General features: G+C 43.8%; 1 protein-coding gene across 1 annotated transcript in view; it reads right to left on the reverse strand.

Annotated features, from left to right (window-relative positions):
- ACO1 (aconitase 1) overlaps positions 1–19,481 on the reverse strand; it is a 1,039,508-nt gene that overhangs the window by 271,082 nt on the left and 748,945 nt on the right. Inside the window, exon 15 of the mRNA XM_044061006.1 lies at positions 18,128–18,236. Coding sequence (XP_043916941.1) covers positions 18,128–18,236 — 109 coding nt within the window. The remainder of the gene's footprint in view (positions 1–18,127; positions 18,237–19,481) is intronic.

Here is a 19,481-nt window from a genome sequence, read left to right on the forward strand (position 1 = left end):
TAAGCCAAAAAATTCAAACCATGAAATACTGAAAAGGGAAGCAAAAAAATCTGGCCTGGCAAATGCCTTCCCCTTTTAATGACAGAACACGGACTGCACAAATTGTAGTTGGCTTTCTTGCTGTGAAGTCTGCATATGGATTTCCACTCTCTTTCTCCCTTTTGCCTGCATATGCAGCATGACATGCCCAGCTATCCACACTGTTCCTTTTTCAATGCCAGCACATTAAAGCTTACAGCAGAGTCCATGTAAAGATAAGTCATTCCATTCATGGCCTAGGTGTACACTCTGGCATCTGCTGGTCCCTCCTCCAAGTTCACAAAGAAGAGATCGAAATACCTCATGGAAACAAATCAAGGAAACAGACAACATAGTTTCCAGGACAGCCCTCCCGAGCAGAGATGGTGCAAGCCCACTGAGGGGCACCATGCCTGCCTCAGCTCTGATGTCATCTCCAGCAGACACTTTTCATATATCAGCTAGGTCCACTGCTGCTTTGCAGATCTCAGTTTCTAACACTAGAATCCTAATTACAGGGGGGTGCAGCATTCCCCTGCATTCATGCCCATGAAGAAGTACCTGAGGACTGGATAAAGGTGACAGCTGGCTGCCTGTGTCCTGCTGTTCCACTGCCACATCTAAACACAGGCTCAAACTTCCACATCATCTGGCTGTTGGTTTGTTCCAGCCACAGTGGCATGGGCTTGACACCTACTCCTAGCAGGACTTACTGTGGCAGAGTATCTTGTGGAATTCATGAAATCCAAGTGACCATGCCCTAAATAAAACTCTTGCTTCAAGTATCTCTCTCTTGGTACAAGAAAGAGGGCTGCTTCCATACCTCCTGAGAGACTTTTGATTCCTCAGGCTCTGAGGAGGTAGAGAAGTTAGCCCATGAAATCCAGCTCTATCTTTACTTCTACATTAACTCTGAATCTGAAGGCACATTGATCTCAGCCTCACCACCTGAGAACATTTCCTTTGGGGACACCTCACAGGATGAATGAGTTCCAAACACCTTGCATATTGGGCAATCTACCAATAAATGTCCCAGCCTCAGGCACATTACACAGAGATTGTTGGTGCCTTAAGGCAGGGCTTTGTGGCCACACTGGAGCATTTTTTGAAGTCCTTTTCCATGGAAATAACCTGTAAACCAGTACCACAAGGGCGAAGTAAAACAAATAAATACTAATTAGGTTAAATAGTACAATTCGTGACTAGAAACAATTAAGGATGTGATAAAAGGAGATACTCAGCCCAGCTATCTGGAATTTTGTAAATAATATGTCATTTGTGAATATCAACAGGATTCATACAAGATGTTTGTGTTACAACTGTATGTTATGTGTATGTTACACTGCTGGTACAGAAGTGTGTTGAAAAGGTATTTTGTAATGTACTGTGTTTAAAATGGATCCACAGTGTGTCCTACTGGAAGAGAACATAAATGTACATACAATGGATATATTTTAATAGTGGAAACTGGAATACAGAAGGTTAACTTCAGACAAAGAGCTGAAATTAAATTATTTTATGGCTACGCTGAAATTAAATTATTTTATGGCTACGCAATAAAATATGATATTTCTCAGTTTCAGTGCAGTAAGGAGACAATGTCTAGAACTAGGGAACTTTCAATATTGTCTTGTGTTTTATTGTTTTATGACTTCCACCATCTGCATAATATCTGCAGTCTATGTATTTTAACAGGCAGATGCTAAATGCTACCAGCTGCCATTGATGGTTATTTTGGGCCTGGGAACAAGGAGTCAGATGACAAGCAATGATGTCATTCTGCAAGTTATCCCCGCAGTAATATTTGAGATATTAATTTGGGAAGTCTCTTAGTGAGAGACAACATTCTGTATTATGTCGTGGACCTGAGATCAAGATTCACTCTCGGCAGAAGGGGGCATAGCTAGTAAACCTGTGCCAGCCTTTCTCAGGTAGGGGTGTGTGTGTAAAACAAATCTCAAGTGTGTGTGTGTCAGCTACTTCTGCAGGGACACGAAGCACTGGTTGGACAGATAGCTTGGAACCCTGGCTAAGGAATAAACTCTACAGCTGTGCCAGTGGGGAGTCTTACTGGGAATCAGGAGAAAGAGGGAGAAAACAGCCCCAGACTGACTGTGGTCTGTGTGCTCTTAAAGAAAATTGCACTTGATGCAGAGAGCTGCATTTGGAAATACTGTGTGTGTACCAGTCATCCTCCCAGTGCAAGTCCCCCACTGTTGGCAGTGGTGGAGATTGAGGCTCCCTGATTACCAGTCCAGTGGCGGGGCTTCACAAAGGATACCAAGAATAGCCAGAGTTGAAAAATGAAAACTACAAAGGAGACTTTAGGCTTAACACCTATCAAAGGCAGAAGGGAGAGTAAAAACAACTAAAATTATGACAGAAAAAGTTAAAAGGTTCAAAGACAGTAATATGAAAAAACTTATGAAAGAATGAGCACTTAGCTTTTACTGGCACAGATCCATCCAGTCGCTAAGGTGGTACAAGAGATCGAAGGGTACAGTCTCGACAGTGCATTGTGGGAATGATGCTGAAGGCCAAGGCAAGGAGCATTAGCAAAACGGCCAGATCGGATCAAAGGAACATGTCAAATGGAGTGGATGAAACAGGATCACAAAATGTATTGTTGCCGACAGCGATTCTAATATACTGACAACAGCTATGTTTTAAGAAACAACCTTCAATTGAAATTTTCCAGCAGTAAACTGAAATTAAAGCAGAAGATATAACAGGTTTGCTTTGCTCACTGCTCTGAACAAAAGTGCAGGGACGTGGTGAAACCACTAAAAATAACAGTGAAGTCAATGCTTAAGTCGCACATTAACAAAGCTTTGAAAATCATCTTATGTTAATGTATGGCAGAATGTGTTTCTGCTGATTAGCAGTAGGACGGTGCCTTTCTCTGGGTTTAGACAGGTATAATTTATTATTAGTTCGGGGTAGGTATTTCATTAGTACACTACTAATGTTAGCAAAATATATTAGTCTAAAATAAACTAAGGCAAGCATTTTTTCATCTTAAAAACATTTTTAAGAAAAATACAGTAAAGATGTTACCTTCAGACTACAGCTAACTAGTGGCCTGCAGGCCACATTCTGGCCCACCAAAAGATTTAATGTGGCCCTCAAAGGTCTTGATAACATTTAAAATAAATAGTTTGTTTGCAGTTAACTGGTCCTGATACTCAAAAATTGAGTTCCAGACTTCCCAGTTAATTGTTCACCACATTAGTATGTCTGCATTCACACTGAAACGGTAAACAGTGCGGTCCCAGGATGGTTTCCGATTAATTTGTTGATACTGTCTAATATCATTGGTGATCATGGTGTTTTGTTTTTTTTTGCATAGTCTGCAGAGGCTGAATGATGTGTGTGCGTGTGTGTGTGTGTATGTGTGTGTGTGTGTGTGTGTGTGTGTGTGTGTGTGTGTGTGTATGTGTGTCTATGAGTACTTATAATCCAATTATGCGTTTGCTTGCATTTGTATGTGCTTAATGTTTGTAGGAGTGATGCATTCTTGTGTGAATGAAGAGGGAAAGCAGAGACTACTTTTGCTTTCCTGTTCTCAGTCTTGGGTTTAATTGCTGGAGCAGGTCTTCAGACATGTAGGCAAGGATAACAGCAATGCTCATCCTTCAACCACTGAAAAGTACAGCTTCATACATTCCTACTTAACTTTCCTAAGGATAACTGTCCTTTTTAGGATTTTTACAGAGACAAGTAGTAGTATATAATCACCTCTGATGCAATGAGTTGAAAATCTTGTAGCTTGGGCTTAAGTTCTGTATACCCAAACTGCAAACTTTTAACAGCTGCTTGGAACTCAGAGTTCTAGGGCTGGAGAACAGACATGGTCAGGAAGAAGAGATTTTATATCCAAATGGGTAATTCTTCTCAGCAGCCTACCCATTCTTCTTGTCAAGCAGTGGTCTCAACACATTCAGGTGGAAAGCATGACAGGGTACACATTTTTGCATGTGTTACTAAATGCTACAGACTACAGGCAGAGATAAGGAGAAAAATGGCACAGCAAGTACCTGGAGCAGAACACTAGAGCTCGTGAGGCTCCTAGCAGTGATAATCATAGTGAAACCATACAAACACTAGCTGTAATGACCCTCCACCCAGATAAAGACTTTGTGAAAGTCTAGAGCATAGCTATCTAACAGGTGGCCTGCAGGTCACAATCTGGCCTGCCAAAGTCTTTTATGTTGCCTGCCAATGCCTTGATAAAAAAATTTAAAATAAATAGTGTGTGTGCAATTAATTGGACCTGTCAATTTAAAAATTGAGTTCAGGACTTACCAGTTAACTACTTAACACATTACTATGTGTGCACGCATACTGAAGTGGTAAACAATGCAGCTTCAGGATGGTTCCTGATTATTTTGCTGATATTGTTGAACACTGTGTATGATCTTTGTTTTTTTTTTTTTTCGCAGAGTCAGCAGTGGTTAAACGATGGGCGAGTTGTGTGTGTTTCTAGGAGTACTTTTAACCTATTTGTGTGTGTTTGCTTGCATTTGTATGTGCCTAATGTTTACAGGAGAGATGAGTGCTTGTGTGAAGTGGGAAAGGAGAGTGACTGCATGCGTGTGTGTTTGTATGGGTGCAATGCTTGTGTGTGTGTCATCTGTAAGAGTGATACATGCCCCTGTGAAGTGGAAAAGCAGAGAGGCTGCGTGTGTGTTTCTATGCATGTAATGCTGCTGTGCGAGTTTTGTTTGCATGACTGATGTATGCCTATGTGAACATCGGATTCAATATGTGTGTGTGTGTGTGTGTGGGGGGGTGTTTGTATGCATGACTATGTGAGTTATTTCAAAGTGTACAAGATTCCTTAGTTTACGACTTGTGGTGTTCTAAGGGGCAGCTGCATTTTTATCATGTTTTTCTGGAGGGGTGGATTTTGTCAAAGTGTACTTGAGTATAGTTTGGAGTGTAGATGCTGAGAGAGGTGTGTGTGTGTGGGGGGGGACTATGGATGCATGTGTGTGTTTGGGGGGGCATATCCACACAGCTCAACTGCAGAAAATGAAAATAAGAACAAAGTCTCTTGTCCACATTTTTAGCAGGATGCTCTTACTTTTAATCTACTTGCAAGTGTGTGGATGTTGAGAGGACTGTGTTTGTGTGGGGGGTGGGGAGGGGGTTTGTACCCATACTTCTCAACATCAAAAATGATGTAAAAATATAAGAACATTACAAAAAAAGCAGCATAAAATATGTAGACTTTAATGAAGTATACAGCAGCATTGCTCCACACAAGGCTGTTTATATTTGCTTCATAAAAAGGGAGATTTAAAGATATGTGCACTCATTACTGTTGCTCTAGTATACTGGTCATGCGGTGGGGTTTTCTGTGCAAAAGCTTCAAAAATCACATGTAATGAGGGGGAAATACGTGGAGGAGGATGCAACTCAAAAATAGGGATACACCTCTCTCAACTGTCCCCAATTGTCAGGGATAAACCCTACTTTTTGACTCAAATTTGAGGTCTGTCCCTCTTAAACCCTTTTAAAACTGGTGACTGGTGGAGAATTGCACTAAGGATGGTTATCAAGAGTTATAGACCTTTTAGCTCAGAAAATCTATATTAATTCCCATTCTTTTATTCTGGCAATGTCTTGCGTTAATGATGCTAATATTTTAAGTGTCCCTGATTATTTCTGGATTTGTCCATGATAATGCTGAGATTTGTCCTTGATTAGTTGAGAGCTATGATAGGGACATCTCATGCAGGGGTCAATCAATCCCAAAAATAGGAATGTTCCTGCAAAAAAGAGAAACAGTTGAGAGCTCTAGCATACCTCTGAGCCAGCAGATAACGAACAGGAGCCAAGGGCTGGGAAAAGCAGCACAAGCCTACCTGAGATAACAATGGAGGCAAAGCATAGTTACATTCAGCCACAAATCTAAGTATTTAACGGTAATAAATTTTAATTGGTACTGAAGTCTTCTGTGACGCCCGTGCCCTGGCCCTGCATTCAAGGAGCCTCAATCCTCACCACTAACACCAGTGAAGGGCATCTCATATAGGAGGAAAGGATATCAAATACATGCAATAAAGTGCATTTTCCCTTAACAGCACACAGAGATCAGTCAGTCCGGGACTGGTCGCTCCCTTGCTCTCCAGGTCCCCAATAAGACTCCCCACTGGCACAGCTATAGAGTCCAGATCTCAGCCTAGTGGGCAAGCTAAAACCTCCAGCACCCTCTCTGTCCAACCAGTGCTTCGTGTCCCTGCCCACGTAGCTGACGCACACACACACACACACACACACACACACACACACTGAGAAGAGTTTTATACAACCACACAGACACTCCTAGGGAAGGCTGGTACAGGTTCTCCACCTGTGCCCCTTTTTCCCCCAGACTATACAGTAGTACCAGCTGCCACCACCCACTAATATTTATCAGCTACTCAAAGGCCCTTAAAAGAGTGTCCCATTATTACTGTGCAGTATTATTATCCAATTGGTAGTATAGCCCAGGGCTAAAGCTATTAAGAGTGGCTTTGTACAATTTTACCAAAGGTATGCAAGTACTCTAAAGAGCTTAAAGTAGCTCTACAAAAACAGCCACAGTTGCAAGGGTTTAAAAATATTTAATAACAAATAGTTAAACACAAGACAATACTTTTTACTACACAGTGCTAGTCAAAAGTTCAGAGATCATAGAGAGATACTTAAAATAATTCAGTAGTACAGTTCTGACATCACAGCAAAACACAGTCTAATCTTTCTAGTTATTTCTAAGAGAAAACACAAGTCTAAGATAAACTTGCATATAGAGCAAGACAGTGCTGGTGAGTTGGATGGTCAAGACAAAAATGCTTAATGCTCTCTGATTCTCTCTGTTTTTAAAATCACATTCCTGGTTCACATTACATCATTCTTCACACTTCATGGGTTCCCAGGCTAACAGAAACTACATTTACATTCTTCACCTTTGGATAGAAACCTGAGCAATAAAGGACATTTATACATGCAAATTCTAGCCATTAACTCTGGCCTTAAAACAATAGCAAGAATTCCTTCATCTACACTGGTCGGAGCCGTGTTTACATCAAAGGGTCATAACATGCTTTACTTGGTCAGTAGAGTGCAATGTTACATTATTTCCAGTTCCACATGTAACCATTTAAGACAACAAGCCTGTGGTTTACATTAATATTTACAAATGACAGAATTATCTATAAAATTCTATCTAGCTAGGCTGGTAGCCTTCACATCTTCTATAGATTTTAATTATTAACGTATAACATGTAACATATATGAATACGAATTAGCATTTAATACTACCATTAAATACCCATATTTCTGGCTGGCTGTATCTATGTTTCAATTACCTTTCCTCAGTGTTACCTGTAGTAGACATTCAAGTATTTTCTATATTTAATAATTTTAACACTTGAATATGTTACTTTTGCTGCTTCCAGTAGGAATGAAAAGTACTACATAGAAAACACAATTGCCAAAAATTATGGAAAATATAAGCAGATTACCAAACAGATAGTGTAGGGTAAAAGACCCTACACTAGGATAGAAAGTGTAAGGTAATAACATTACTATAATGGAAAACATACTAGACTGGGTTTTAAACTCTCTCCCGCAAGAAACCATATCATTAGGCAATTTTAATATTGACTGGTTTAACTGCTCCAGTCACAATCCCTCTACCTATATTAACCTATATGGGTTTACCCAACTGATGTCATCCCCCACTAGAATCGCCAAAGCATCCCATCGCAAGTCCATTCTTGATTGGATTCTTATCTCTAACCCCCCTCTCGCACACAACTCTGGTTGTCTACCTGATAGTTTGTGACCGTCAACCAACCTATCTAATTAGAAATAGACCCCAACACATCAACCAGACTATCTTCAGAGCAGTAAGAAATAAAAAGACCTTTATGCCTAATAAATTCATCACTGCACTGAAATCTTGTAACTGGACTCTCCTAAAGCAACAGTCTCTTGATGATGCTGTGCAGTACTTTAACTCAACCTTCTTACAAATATTAAACAGTCATGCACCCTGCAGAACCATTAGAATAAAAGGACAATATGCCCAATGGCTAACTAAAACTACAATGAAAGAAAGAGAGAAAGGCTTGGATACAATTCCACAAAAGCAAAACCATTACTATGAGACAAAACTACTCAGAACTCCGTAACAAAACCAAAAAAACAAATTAAACTTAGCAAAACTAACTACTATAAAAGCATGCAAGACAAATATGCTCACGATCCTCAAAGATTCTGGGCCACAATAAATACTATACTTCAGCCAGGAAAATCCACAACTCCATCCCCTGTGACAGTAAACAACCATGACAACATTCCAACACAATCCAATAAGTACCTTACTGAAACTGTTCAAACCCTAGCCAATGCCCAAATTAATGCTAGTAACCCCTCAACAACATCTACCAGAACCCACACCAACATAAAAGACAATTCCTCCAACTTCTCCCTGCACCCCGTATCCACCAAGGTTATTTCTAAACTCCTGCACAAACTCAAACCAACCACTCTAGCTGCTGATAACCTACCAGCGCAGCTCCTTCAGATAGCAACTGAAGCCATAGCCTATCCTGCTGCTATACTCTTCAACAGGTCTCTATCTGAATGCATGGTACCCACCTTATGGAAAACATCACATATCATACCACTACACAAAGGAGGTAACTCCTTAGAGCTCACTAATCATCAACCAATAGCTATTCTATCACCCTTATCCAAAATATTAGAAAGAGTTCTTCATACCCAACCAATGCAGCATCTCCAAAATAACCTAACTAAGGCACAGCATAGCTTTAGACCCTCCCATAGCACCATCACTGCACTACTGTCTTTCACTAATACAGTGAACCAATACAGAAACAAGGGTATTTTCATATCTTCCATATCCTTAGACTTATCAAAAGCTTTTGACATGGTTAACCATTATATGCTTCTAAAAACTCTATCCACACTAAACATCAGCCCCTCCTCTATCTCATGGTTCAGCCACTACCTATCAGACGGTCAACAGGCTGTCCTATGGCAAAACCAATTGTCCCCTCTTTTACCAGTATCCTTAGGTGTCCCTCAAGGCTCCATCCTTCATTGCTTTTCTCTCTTTTTACTAACCAGTTCTCTCACTCACTACCTCAGTAGTACAATATGCTGATGACACCACTCTATGTGCCACTCCCACAATAAAAGAGTTGCATACCCTAACCCAAAATAACTTTACCTTAGCTGAAACATGGTATACTAACATAACCCAAAATAACTAGTTTAGCTGAAACACTGTATACTAGCACCAAACTCATTCTTAATCCCAAAAGAACAAAACTTATTCTTTTCAGCCCAAGTAGGTCCCCCTCTCCAGATAATTTTTGCATTACTTCCAAAGATAATATCCAAATCAGTCCAACCTCACACACTAAACTGCTAGGTGTAGAAATTGATAACAACCTGAGATTTGACATCCACATAGCTCAAACCATCAAGAAAGTAAACAAAAAGCTTGGCCTCCTCTACAGGAACAAACATTTTATCACTAGACATACCAAAGCCACAATAGCAAGGACTTGTATCTTGTCCATCATCCTCAGTCCTGACTAACCTCCGCCAAACTGATTTAAACAAAAAGGAATCTTGCTACAACAAGACTGTCAAGTTTGCTACTGAAGCCTCATACAGATCACATCACTGTCTATCCCTAAAGCAGCTTAACTGGCTTAAGCTCCCTCAACTTCTGCTACTCAGTCAATTGTCAGTAGCACACACGTTATACTATCTTCCTGACAAAACCCCTGCACTCCAGGATCTAATTCAACCCTATACCACTGCTAGACCCTTTAGTTCTACTAACCAGAACCTCATAAAAGTCAACAAATATAAGAATGATGCAGGTAAGTCTCTCTTTGTTGGCACTATTACAAGAGTCTGGAATACACTACCTAGCCACATAACTTCTAATAACTCTACTATACAATTTAAAAAGCTCCTGAAAACCCACTATTCTAACAACTGGGTATGCTCCTGTTACTCCCCAGGGTAAGACATAATCAATGATTAAAATGAGAGTACTGTTAAAATATTCCAACTCCCTGGTAAAACTTCTATTCAGATTATACCTGTAAGTATGTCACCACTGTAGATTTTTATTGTATAGGTCAAGGACCTATTTATTATATAGTCAACAAACACTATCTGCGGTCAGTAACAATTACCAATCCATGTCTTCATCCTAATACTATGTATGCGTTTGTTTTTGCTTAAATTCCACAGAATGTTTTATTGTTGCCTTCATTTTTTGAATTATTTCTTACATTATTGTGTGTATAATTCTTGTGTGTTTAATTTTACTTATGTAATGTATCTTTTGGAGCTTTTCTCCCTGGGCTTCCACTGAAAAGGGACCTGTGTCCAGCTGGACTTTCCCAGTTAACAAATGTAAAATAAAATAAATAAATAAAAATAAAGTAGACTTTAATGAAATGTACTGCAATCACAGAAAGTCAATTTATTTTTGCTAATGAAAAAGAGAGATGTACAATGTGTATCTTTTCTATTAGGAATGCAATTAGAAACAGCTTGTGTTATGATGTCTAGGCCTGTGTCACTGTTTTGTTTTCAAGGGAGAAGTGAGTAAAATTATTATTGAAAAGTAATCTGCCTCGACTTGGTGGGATAGTGGAATTTGTGAATAATTCATTGACTGTAATGTTTACTGTTAATAAGTTGTATATTCTTCCCTGTGTTGTGTGCAATATTTAACAGTAAACTTCTTTATGTGGGTGTGGCAGGGGATTTAATCTTTGTAAAAATTTACTGATTCATTTGTGTGAGTTATTTACAAAGGTACTTTACTAACAGTCATTATAACTTGGGTGCATCATTCTTAATATGCATTATGAGGGTAAGCGCCAGAATTAGAAGTTATGTACTCACCATAATGTTCCATCTGAGTAGGTGTATTCATTTGTCTGCAACCTGTGGGTTATGGATCCGATATCGGATCCGAACCGGCATGGTTTTCCAGCTATGGATCCGAGCTCTCAGCTCCTCCCCTCACCCATAATGCCCTGCTCTCCCTACATGACCTCAGATCGAGTTTGCCAACAATAAAAATACCCTGAAAAGGGTAACACATAATATGCAGGAAACTGAAAAAGGCCAGGGGGATAGGAGGGCGGGATGGTTGCAGACAAATGAATACACCTACTCAGATGGAACGTTATGGTGAGTACATAACTTCTAAATCTGAAGTAGGAGATTCATTTGTCTGCAACCTGTGGGACAGAGTCCCCAGCTACCTGAATCTTGGGCGGCCATCATGGAAGGATATTCCGGAGCACCGCAGAGCCAAAGGATGCTCTACCCCTAGATGTAATATCCAACTTGTAGTGGGAAATAAAGGTATGAGATGAAGCCCAAGTGGCTGCTGAACAAATATCATCCAGAGGAATCCTAGCTTTAAAGGCCGCCGAGGTAGAAACTGACCGGGTTGAATGGGCATGTACTCCCTCCGGTGCGGGCCTTCCAGAAGCTTGATAGGCCAATAAGATGCACTGTGAAATCCAGCGTGATAATGAGACTTTGGAAATTGGCTTGCCCAAATTAAATTTAGCAAAGGAAATAAACAACTGGTCGGATTGCCTATGACCAGCTGTCCTGTTTAGATAAAATCTAAGTTGCCTGTGAACATCTAAGGAATGAAGCTTGTATTCACCCCTGTTTTGATATTTAGGGAAGAAAACAGGGAGGTTAATGGATTGATTAATATTTGCTTCAGAAGCTACCTTAGGAAGAAAGGACGGGATGGTCCTGAGGTATACACGGTCCGGATGAAAGACCAAGTAAGGAGGCTTGGCTGATAAGGCTTGAAGTTCTGAAACTCTCTTGGCTGAGGTAATGGCTACTAAAAAGGCCGTCTTGAAAGATAAAAATTTTAGATCTACCGTCGCCGCAGGTTCGAAGGGGGGAGCGGTCAAGGCCTGAAGGACCAATGAAAGGTCCCAAGGAGGAACCACTTGCTTTACAGGGGGGCCTGAGAAGAAAAGTACCTTTTAGGAAAATCTTACACAATTTGGCAGACATCAGTGGATTGGAGTCGTGACCAATATGATAATGAGAAAATTGCCGCAAGTTGCACTTTGACCGTGGAACTGCTGGCACCATCATTAAAAAGAGTGGTTAAGAAGTCAAGCACCAGAGGAAGGGGAACTGTGAAGGGGTTTAGACCTTGCCGCTCCGCCCACATGGAGAACCGTTTCCACTTGCTGCGGTAAACTTTCCTGGTGGATGGTTTATGAGCCGCCACCAGGATGGCCTTAACAGGAGACGAAATACCGGGAGTCCTGATCAGGAGTGGAACTGGAGCAGCCAAGCAGTCAGCTTCAGGTTGTCCAGATTCGGGGCTGATAAGCGGGATGGGTGTGATATCAGATCCGGAATGGGATCTAGAATCCAAGGAGGATTCACTGAGTGAGACCTTAGGAAAGGGAACCAGATCTGTCGAGGCCAAAATGGGGCAATGAGAATCATTCTGCACCCCAACCGAGAGGCTTTCTGAAGGAGTTGAAGCATCAGAGGCAAGGGGGGGTAAGCATAAAGAAGACCGGGTGGCCAAGCATGCACCAGAGCGTCTCTTGGGGTATCTCCGGGAGGAGGTATTAGAGCGAAAAAATTGTCGCACTTGGTGTTTGAGGGAGACGCAAAAAGATCACAACAAGGAGTTCCCCACCGTGCGAAGATGCGTTTCGCTACCTGAGCATTGAGAGACCACTCGTAAGGGGTAAGAATGGTGCGACTGAGTTTGTCCGCAAGGATGTTGGACCGACCCGGAATATGCGTTGCTATGAGAAAGTGGTTGGTGGAGATTGCCCATTCCCACACTCTCATGGCTTCTCAACAAAAAGGGTAAGACCTGGTTCCTCCTTGCTTGTTGATATACCAGACGACAGACATGTTGTCCGACTGAATCGCAATAGTTCCCAAGGGAAGAAAGGCCTGAAGTGCTAGCAACGCTAAGAGCACTGCTCTCATCTCTAGAACGTTGATATGCAGTAAGGTCTCTGAATCGTTCCACGTGCCTTGGACCGTCTGGCCTGCAAAATGCCCCCCCCCCACCCGAGGCGGGAGGCGTCCGTGGTCACCGTGGTGAGAGAGGGAGAAGCACAAAAGGGGCGGCCTCCATGGAGATCTGGAGAGTGGAGCCACCACAGGAGGGACCGCTTGCAAGCCTTGCTGATCGCAATGGGATGATGCATAGGAAGAGCAAGATACGACCACTGAACTAGGAGTGTCCATTGAAGGATGCGCATATTGAACCTGGCGAGAGGAAGAAGAGCTATTGCTGCCGCCATGGACCCTAGAGCCCTCAGGACCAACTCCGCCGGAACTGAGCTGGAGTGGAGAATGGCCCGCACCTGGAGCTGCAGATTCTGAATTCTGTCCGCAGTGAGGAAGGCTCTTAACCGTCTCGTGTCTAACCTGGCACCTATAAAATCTATGAACTGCGTGGGTGCTAGGTTGGATTTTTCTGTATTTATTGTGATGCCCAGACGGGAGCTAGATGGAGAAAGGAGTCTCGCGCCAATAATAGTAGATGCCTTGTTGGAGCGGTGAGAAGCCAGTCGTCCAGGTAGGGAAGACCTGCACCCCTGAAGCCTCAGGTGGGCCGCTACCACTGCTAATACTTTGGTGAACACCCTGGGGCTGTGGTGAGACCAAAGGGAAGGACCCGAATTGGTAGTGACTGGCTCCCAGCCGAAGCGGAGAAACCTCCTGGAGCGCCTGTCCATTAGTATGTGGTAGCACGATCCTTGAGGTCTATGGAGCACATCCAGTGATTTTCTCCCAGAAGGGGGAGAATAGACTGCAACGTAACCATTCGGAACTTCTCCTTGGGAACTGCAAGGTTCAAGAGTGAAAGGTCTAAAATTGGTCTTAGATCCCCCGTCTTTTTTGGCACTAAAAAGAACCTGGAGTAGAACCCTGATCCGATCTGGTCTGGGGGGACGGGCTGGATGGCTCTTTTCTTTAGTAGATGGCCAATTTCTGCCAAAGCGGCCTCCCACTGACCGGGTGGAACGTCGGGGAGGGACTTCAATTTTGGCATGTGACGAAAAGGGATACGGTATCCTCTGGATATGATTTGGAGAACCCAGCGGTCTGATGTTATGGACTCCCATGCTGCTATGTGCTCCGAAAAACGTCCCCAGACTGCCTCCAGAGTGGAGCAGCTGGGCAACCCTTCAGGGCTGCTGCGCGGGCCGTTCAGAGAAGGGTTCTCTGGACCCGAAGTTCCTGGGAGCCCCTCTGCCCTGGGCGGCGTCCTCCCTGTCCTCCTCTGCCACGGAAGGACTGGTTGTCCGGAGCGGGTTGGGATTGCTGCGACTTCCGGAACCACATCTTCTTCTGGCCCTTTTGGTTCCTAGAATAGGGCCTCTGGGGCACAGAGAAGCAGATTCCGACGGCAGACAGCGTCTTCCCGTCCTTTTCGCTCTGGGTCAGGGTATCACGAACAGTTTTGCCAAAGAGGGCAGAACCATCGAAGGGGGCATTCGGAAATGACGCCTTGAAGGGCTCCGTGAAATCGCAATGACGGAGCCAGGCCTGACGTCTGGTAACTAGGCCTGCCCCTGCAGCTCTAGCGGCACCCTCCGTAGCATGGGACAGTAACCGCATAGAGGTATTCGTGATGGATCTGAGAGTGGCCATACGGGTGGAGTGCAACACTTTGTCCTCCTCCGACATGGACTCTGGGGGGGATGCAGCGTATTCCTTGATAAGATCGCGCTGCATCCTAATCACATGTGCCAGGTAGTTCAGCGCCCTTACTGAGAAGGTCGCTGAACTAAACATCCGCTTCCCCAAGCGGTCCATCATCCGAGACTCCTTGCTCGGGGGATGGACTGAGGGACTCTCCTGAGCAAGTTCCCTCTTGGTGGCTGCCGCCGTCAACATGGCATCTACCGGAGGCCCCTTACTCCAATGGGCACGGTCAGCCGGGGGACTAAGGATACGGTCGGGCCTCTTTGGGATTGGCTCCACGGTGTCCGGTTCCTTCCACGCCCTGGTGGTAATCGGGTCCACCAGGGGGTCGGCAGGAGGGGACACCCAAGAGGTAGACGGGCCCGCTTCAAATGCCTCCAAGAACACGGACTCGTCCGAGAAGACTTGGGGGCAGACCACCCCCCCCTTATGCGGAGCATTTCCATGATGTCTCCAAAGGAGACATCCTCAGGGGGTGATCTTGGGGAGCCTTCCCCTTCCTCCAAGTCCGTGTCTTCAGTGAGAGACTCGGGGGAGTCTATGTGCCTCCTTTTGCACGTATGCTTGCAGGGGGCATCCTCCGTGGGGCTGTCAGAGGACTCCTCGCAAACTGTGACCTGTTCCAAAGGAACAACTTGGGGCAAAGGAGCGGGCTGTCCAAATGGCCGGATGGTGGAAGCCTGGCCCAGTGCAGATGGAGCGCGGGACGGAGCCAAAGCAAGTGCCGGGGGTCCGGAAACCCTCAACAGGGCCCTCTCCACTACATCAAAAGCCGAGGGGGAGCCGACCTCGACCAAAGGATCCGATAATCGGCTCCCCCTGGGATCCGAGGAGTGGATCGGAGCCGGCGCCAAAGCGCTTGGATCTGAGGGGACAGTGCGCTCCGACACAGACGACGCCGAAGGAGCACTGATCCCTCCGGATCCGAAGCTCGGATCCAGGCTCCGAGAGTTCGGATCCGAAGCACTCGAGGGCAGGGTCGGATCCGAAGTACCGAGTACTATCGGCGCTGACCCACCCCGGCTCCGAAACTGCTCGGCTCCAACTGCTCCGAACCCAGGTAGCGGGTCGGAGAAGGAGCTATAGGTTTAAAGAAAGGGGTTGAGCTCCCCCCCAAAGGGGGGGGGGGCAAGAGCACTCCCATCTGCATCTGGGCCTGGATGAACCTTCTCATCATCCGGTCCAGATCAGCATCCGATAAACTATAAGTCGATCTCGACGAGGCTACCGAGGTAGGCCTTGAGTGCCTCCTGGATAGCCTCGACGGAGATCGGGTCTCCTCCTCCTCAGGTCCCGGTGAAAAGCACACGGGTGACCGGAGCTGAGGAGGGGGAGAACCAGCAGACAAGGAGGCCGGAGGAGAAGCCCGCTTGGCAGGCGGGGCCGAAACAGAGGTCTCGGCCCGCTGCTTATGGTGCTTTTCCCTCCGGTCCTTCTTTCTAGCTTCCCTCTCCTCCAAACCACTACAGGGAGGTTGAGTCCCAGGAGGAGGGGGAGCCGGAGAGGAGGGAACCGTAGAAATGGTACCCCCCGAAGGAGCGGAAGCCGGAGCCGAGTCCGAGGGCAAAAGTCCCGCCAGGACTAGCTTAGACCTCCGCTCCTTTAATGCCCTGGGGTTGAACCCTGCACAAATGGAACATCCAGAAGTGAGGCGTTCAACCCCAAGGCATCGAACGCACCGAGTGTGGCCATCAGCAGGGGAAAGCTTATGGCCACACTCGGAGCACTAGAAAAATAGCCTTAGGTTGTTCAGACATCCTAAGAGCCTAGCTTTTACTTAAACTAATCTAAAAAAGTAAAAGTAAACTAGTCACACAACACAGGCCCAAACACACACTACGCTACCAGCGAGGGGAGGGAAACTAAATATAAAAAAGTTAAGTAAAATTAAACAACTTTAGCTACAAAAAGGGGAACCTAAACTTTCACACAAAACTGTCAAAAAAAGTTAAATTTTAGCAATAGAAAATCTCAATAAAAGCACTTAGCTGTAGAGCTCAAGAAAATCAATCTGGTCACCAGCGCGGCAAACTAGATCTGAGATCATGTAGGGAGAGCAGGGCATTATGGGAGAGGAGAGGAGCTGAGAGCTCGGATCCATAGCTGGAAAACCATGCCAGTTCGGATCCGATATCGGATCCATAACCCACAGGTTGCAGACAAATGAATCTCCTACTTCAGATTTGCTGTTACAGTTGTACATAACTGACTGGAGAGAGGGGGGACTGAGAAAATGTGTTCTATGTATTGGTGAAACGGTTAAGGTTTTCTATCTGCACTTAAAATGCATTTCTGGGGGTTGTGTTAGGACTGCTGTGCATAATCAATTGGTGTAAGGTGGATTTGTCTGAGAGCAAAATTTGTTTTTCTCTGTAGTTGTTAGATCACTTTCTGTCTGCACTGATCTTGGTGTTTTTTTTTTTTCCTGTCTGCACTAAATGTTGAGTTTTGAAATTATGAAGGGGTGGCATGATTCAGTTCTTCCTAGCTACTGTAATCTATTTCTTTTGCTTGTGCTGGCATTCATTTTTTTTTTTGGGTGGGGGGGTAATTGAATTGTGGTTGTTTGATTCACTTGCCTTAGGCTCATAGTTTCAGTTTTTTGGTCTGCAATAATATAGAAGTGAATGTGAAACCTTGAAACCAACAGTGTTGGTTTTTTGTTCCATGACTGAGATGCATGTTTTAATGTAGAGTGTATACAAAGCAGATGCATCTTCAGTATGGTAATGTGACCCCCCCCCCCAACCTTTCCAAGTATGGTAAGAAGCCCCTGAGCTAAAAGGTTTGGACACCCCTGCACTAGACCACTACTTGGGGGGTGGGGTGACAGAAATAACTGGGGATCAGGAATTATGGGTTAGATGCATCACTAGAAGCACATCAAAGTATCAGCAATCTTGCTGGAAGCACAACAGTGATATTAAGTTCAAGATTCCATCCTAGTTCCAGTGCCAGACTTGGCCTAACTTTAAAAGTACCACTAAAAAAATTCTCTGAAACAAGACAGCACCAGGTCTTCCCAAACACATCCTATATGGAAAAACAGCAGAACTCACTAACAGTTAAGAGTAAAAAGGGAAGAAAAGGCCACAGTATTGAATGGAAACTCAAGTGGCATATCTAGTAACCGATCTATTTTAATTACTTTCATGCATACGTGAGCAAAGTCCACAGTAAATGCATCTAATAAAGCATTTGTATGTATAATCTACTTGTGTCGCAGTCTTCCATTTATTTGTCTTCATAAGCCCTGCAATGTTTTTCAGCAAAACATTCTTAATTTTTAAGCTTGCAGAAAATGAAAAGCTCAAACTGGACTACTTACCTTGGTGATTGCTTCCACTACAGAATCTGGCAGAGGTCCACTGTTCCCAATACATGTCATGCATCCATAGCCAACCACGTCAAAGCTGGAAAAAGCCAAATATGAGTTTCTGTAAAACTCTTAGAAAAGGAACACACTACCTCAAATACACTTAAACAACACTATACTGACAAGCCATGATGTACGTACAACACAGAGGGCATTACTTTACTTATTCTTCGTTGCATTTACTACTGAGATTTGGAAGGATAAATACTTCATTTTGCCAGATCAGTTATGCAGGTAATCATAATTTTATTCCACTAAGACAGAGATGGTGACCAATTCCAGTCAGACCAAATTCACACTGGAATAGTTGCAGTTATTTTTTTACTCTATATCTATAAATTCAGATTAGAACTGCAGCGGTGATCCACCCCATTCAGAGCAACTAAACTGGAACAACATGAAACCAGTTCCTCAAATACATAGCTAGGATATGAATTAAGACTGTATTACTTAAACATTTTGCATGAAATGAAAACTGACCAGCACAGTGGTTAGTGTTGCTGCCTCAAAGCTCTTGGTTCTTCAGTCTGGTTCAGAAGCTGGGACACTTTCTGTGCAGAGTCAGAATGTTCCCCTGTGTTCATGTGGGATTTTGCCAGGTTCTCCAGGTTACTTCCACATCCAAGAGCTGTTGATTATCTAAACTGCCCAAAGTTAATCATGGTGTGTGTGTGTGTGTGTGTGTGTGTGTGTGTGTGTGTGTGTGTGTGTGTGTGTGTGTGTACATGCCCTGTAATAGGCTGGTGCACTGTGCCGAAGGAGCCTGTATGCCTTTTCCTCAGTGAATAACAGGAAACCCTTCCCCCCAACAATCCTGTACTAGAAGCCTGCACAGAATTAAGTAGGTGATCGGAGAATGAATGGATTGAGAGAAATGTTAACCTTGTTTAATGCTATGTAAATAAAATAAGCCTGCATGGTCAAAGAGGTAATAACCTTGTTTTTTCCCTAGGTGCTTTCTCCCCTGGTGTCCGTCAACTATCAAGACACACTCCCAATTTGACTCAAGCTCATTCATTCCCAAGGGATGGGCCAAATCCTACGTTTTGGAAATCTCCTAGTGAGAGAAGCTTTTGGAGGGGTCATGATTCAGCAAAATAGAACTTCATAAATCACACACAAATGCAATAAAAGAAATGGAAATACACCTTACAACCGGCATGTAATGAAAAAAATCCAGATATTTAAGTACATTTTGCAGCCCTCCCTGACAAAGACATGCACTCCCTTACTTACATATACTAAAAATTCTTAGATTGGCCAAACCTGGAGAAACAGCAAAATGCATTTTAAAGTGCATATTTCA

The sequence above is a fragment of the Protopterus annectens genome, chromosome 2.part0 (assembly GCF_019279795.1).
Source record: "Protopterus annectens isolate FY-2018-M chromosome 2.part0, PAN1.0, whole genome shotgun sequence".
In the NCBI taxonomy this organism is placed as follows: domain Eukaryota; kingdom Metazoa; phylum Chordata; order Ceratodontiformes; family Protopteridae; genus Protopterus; species Protopterus annectens.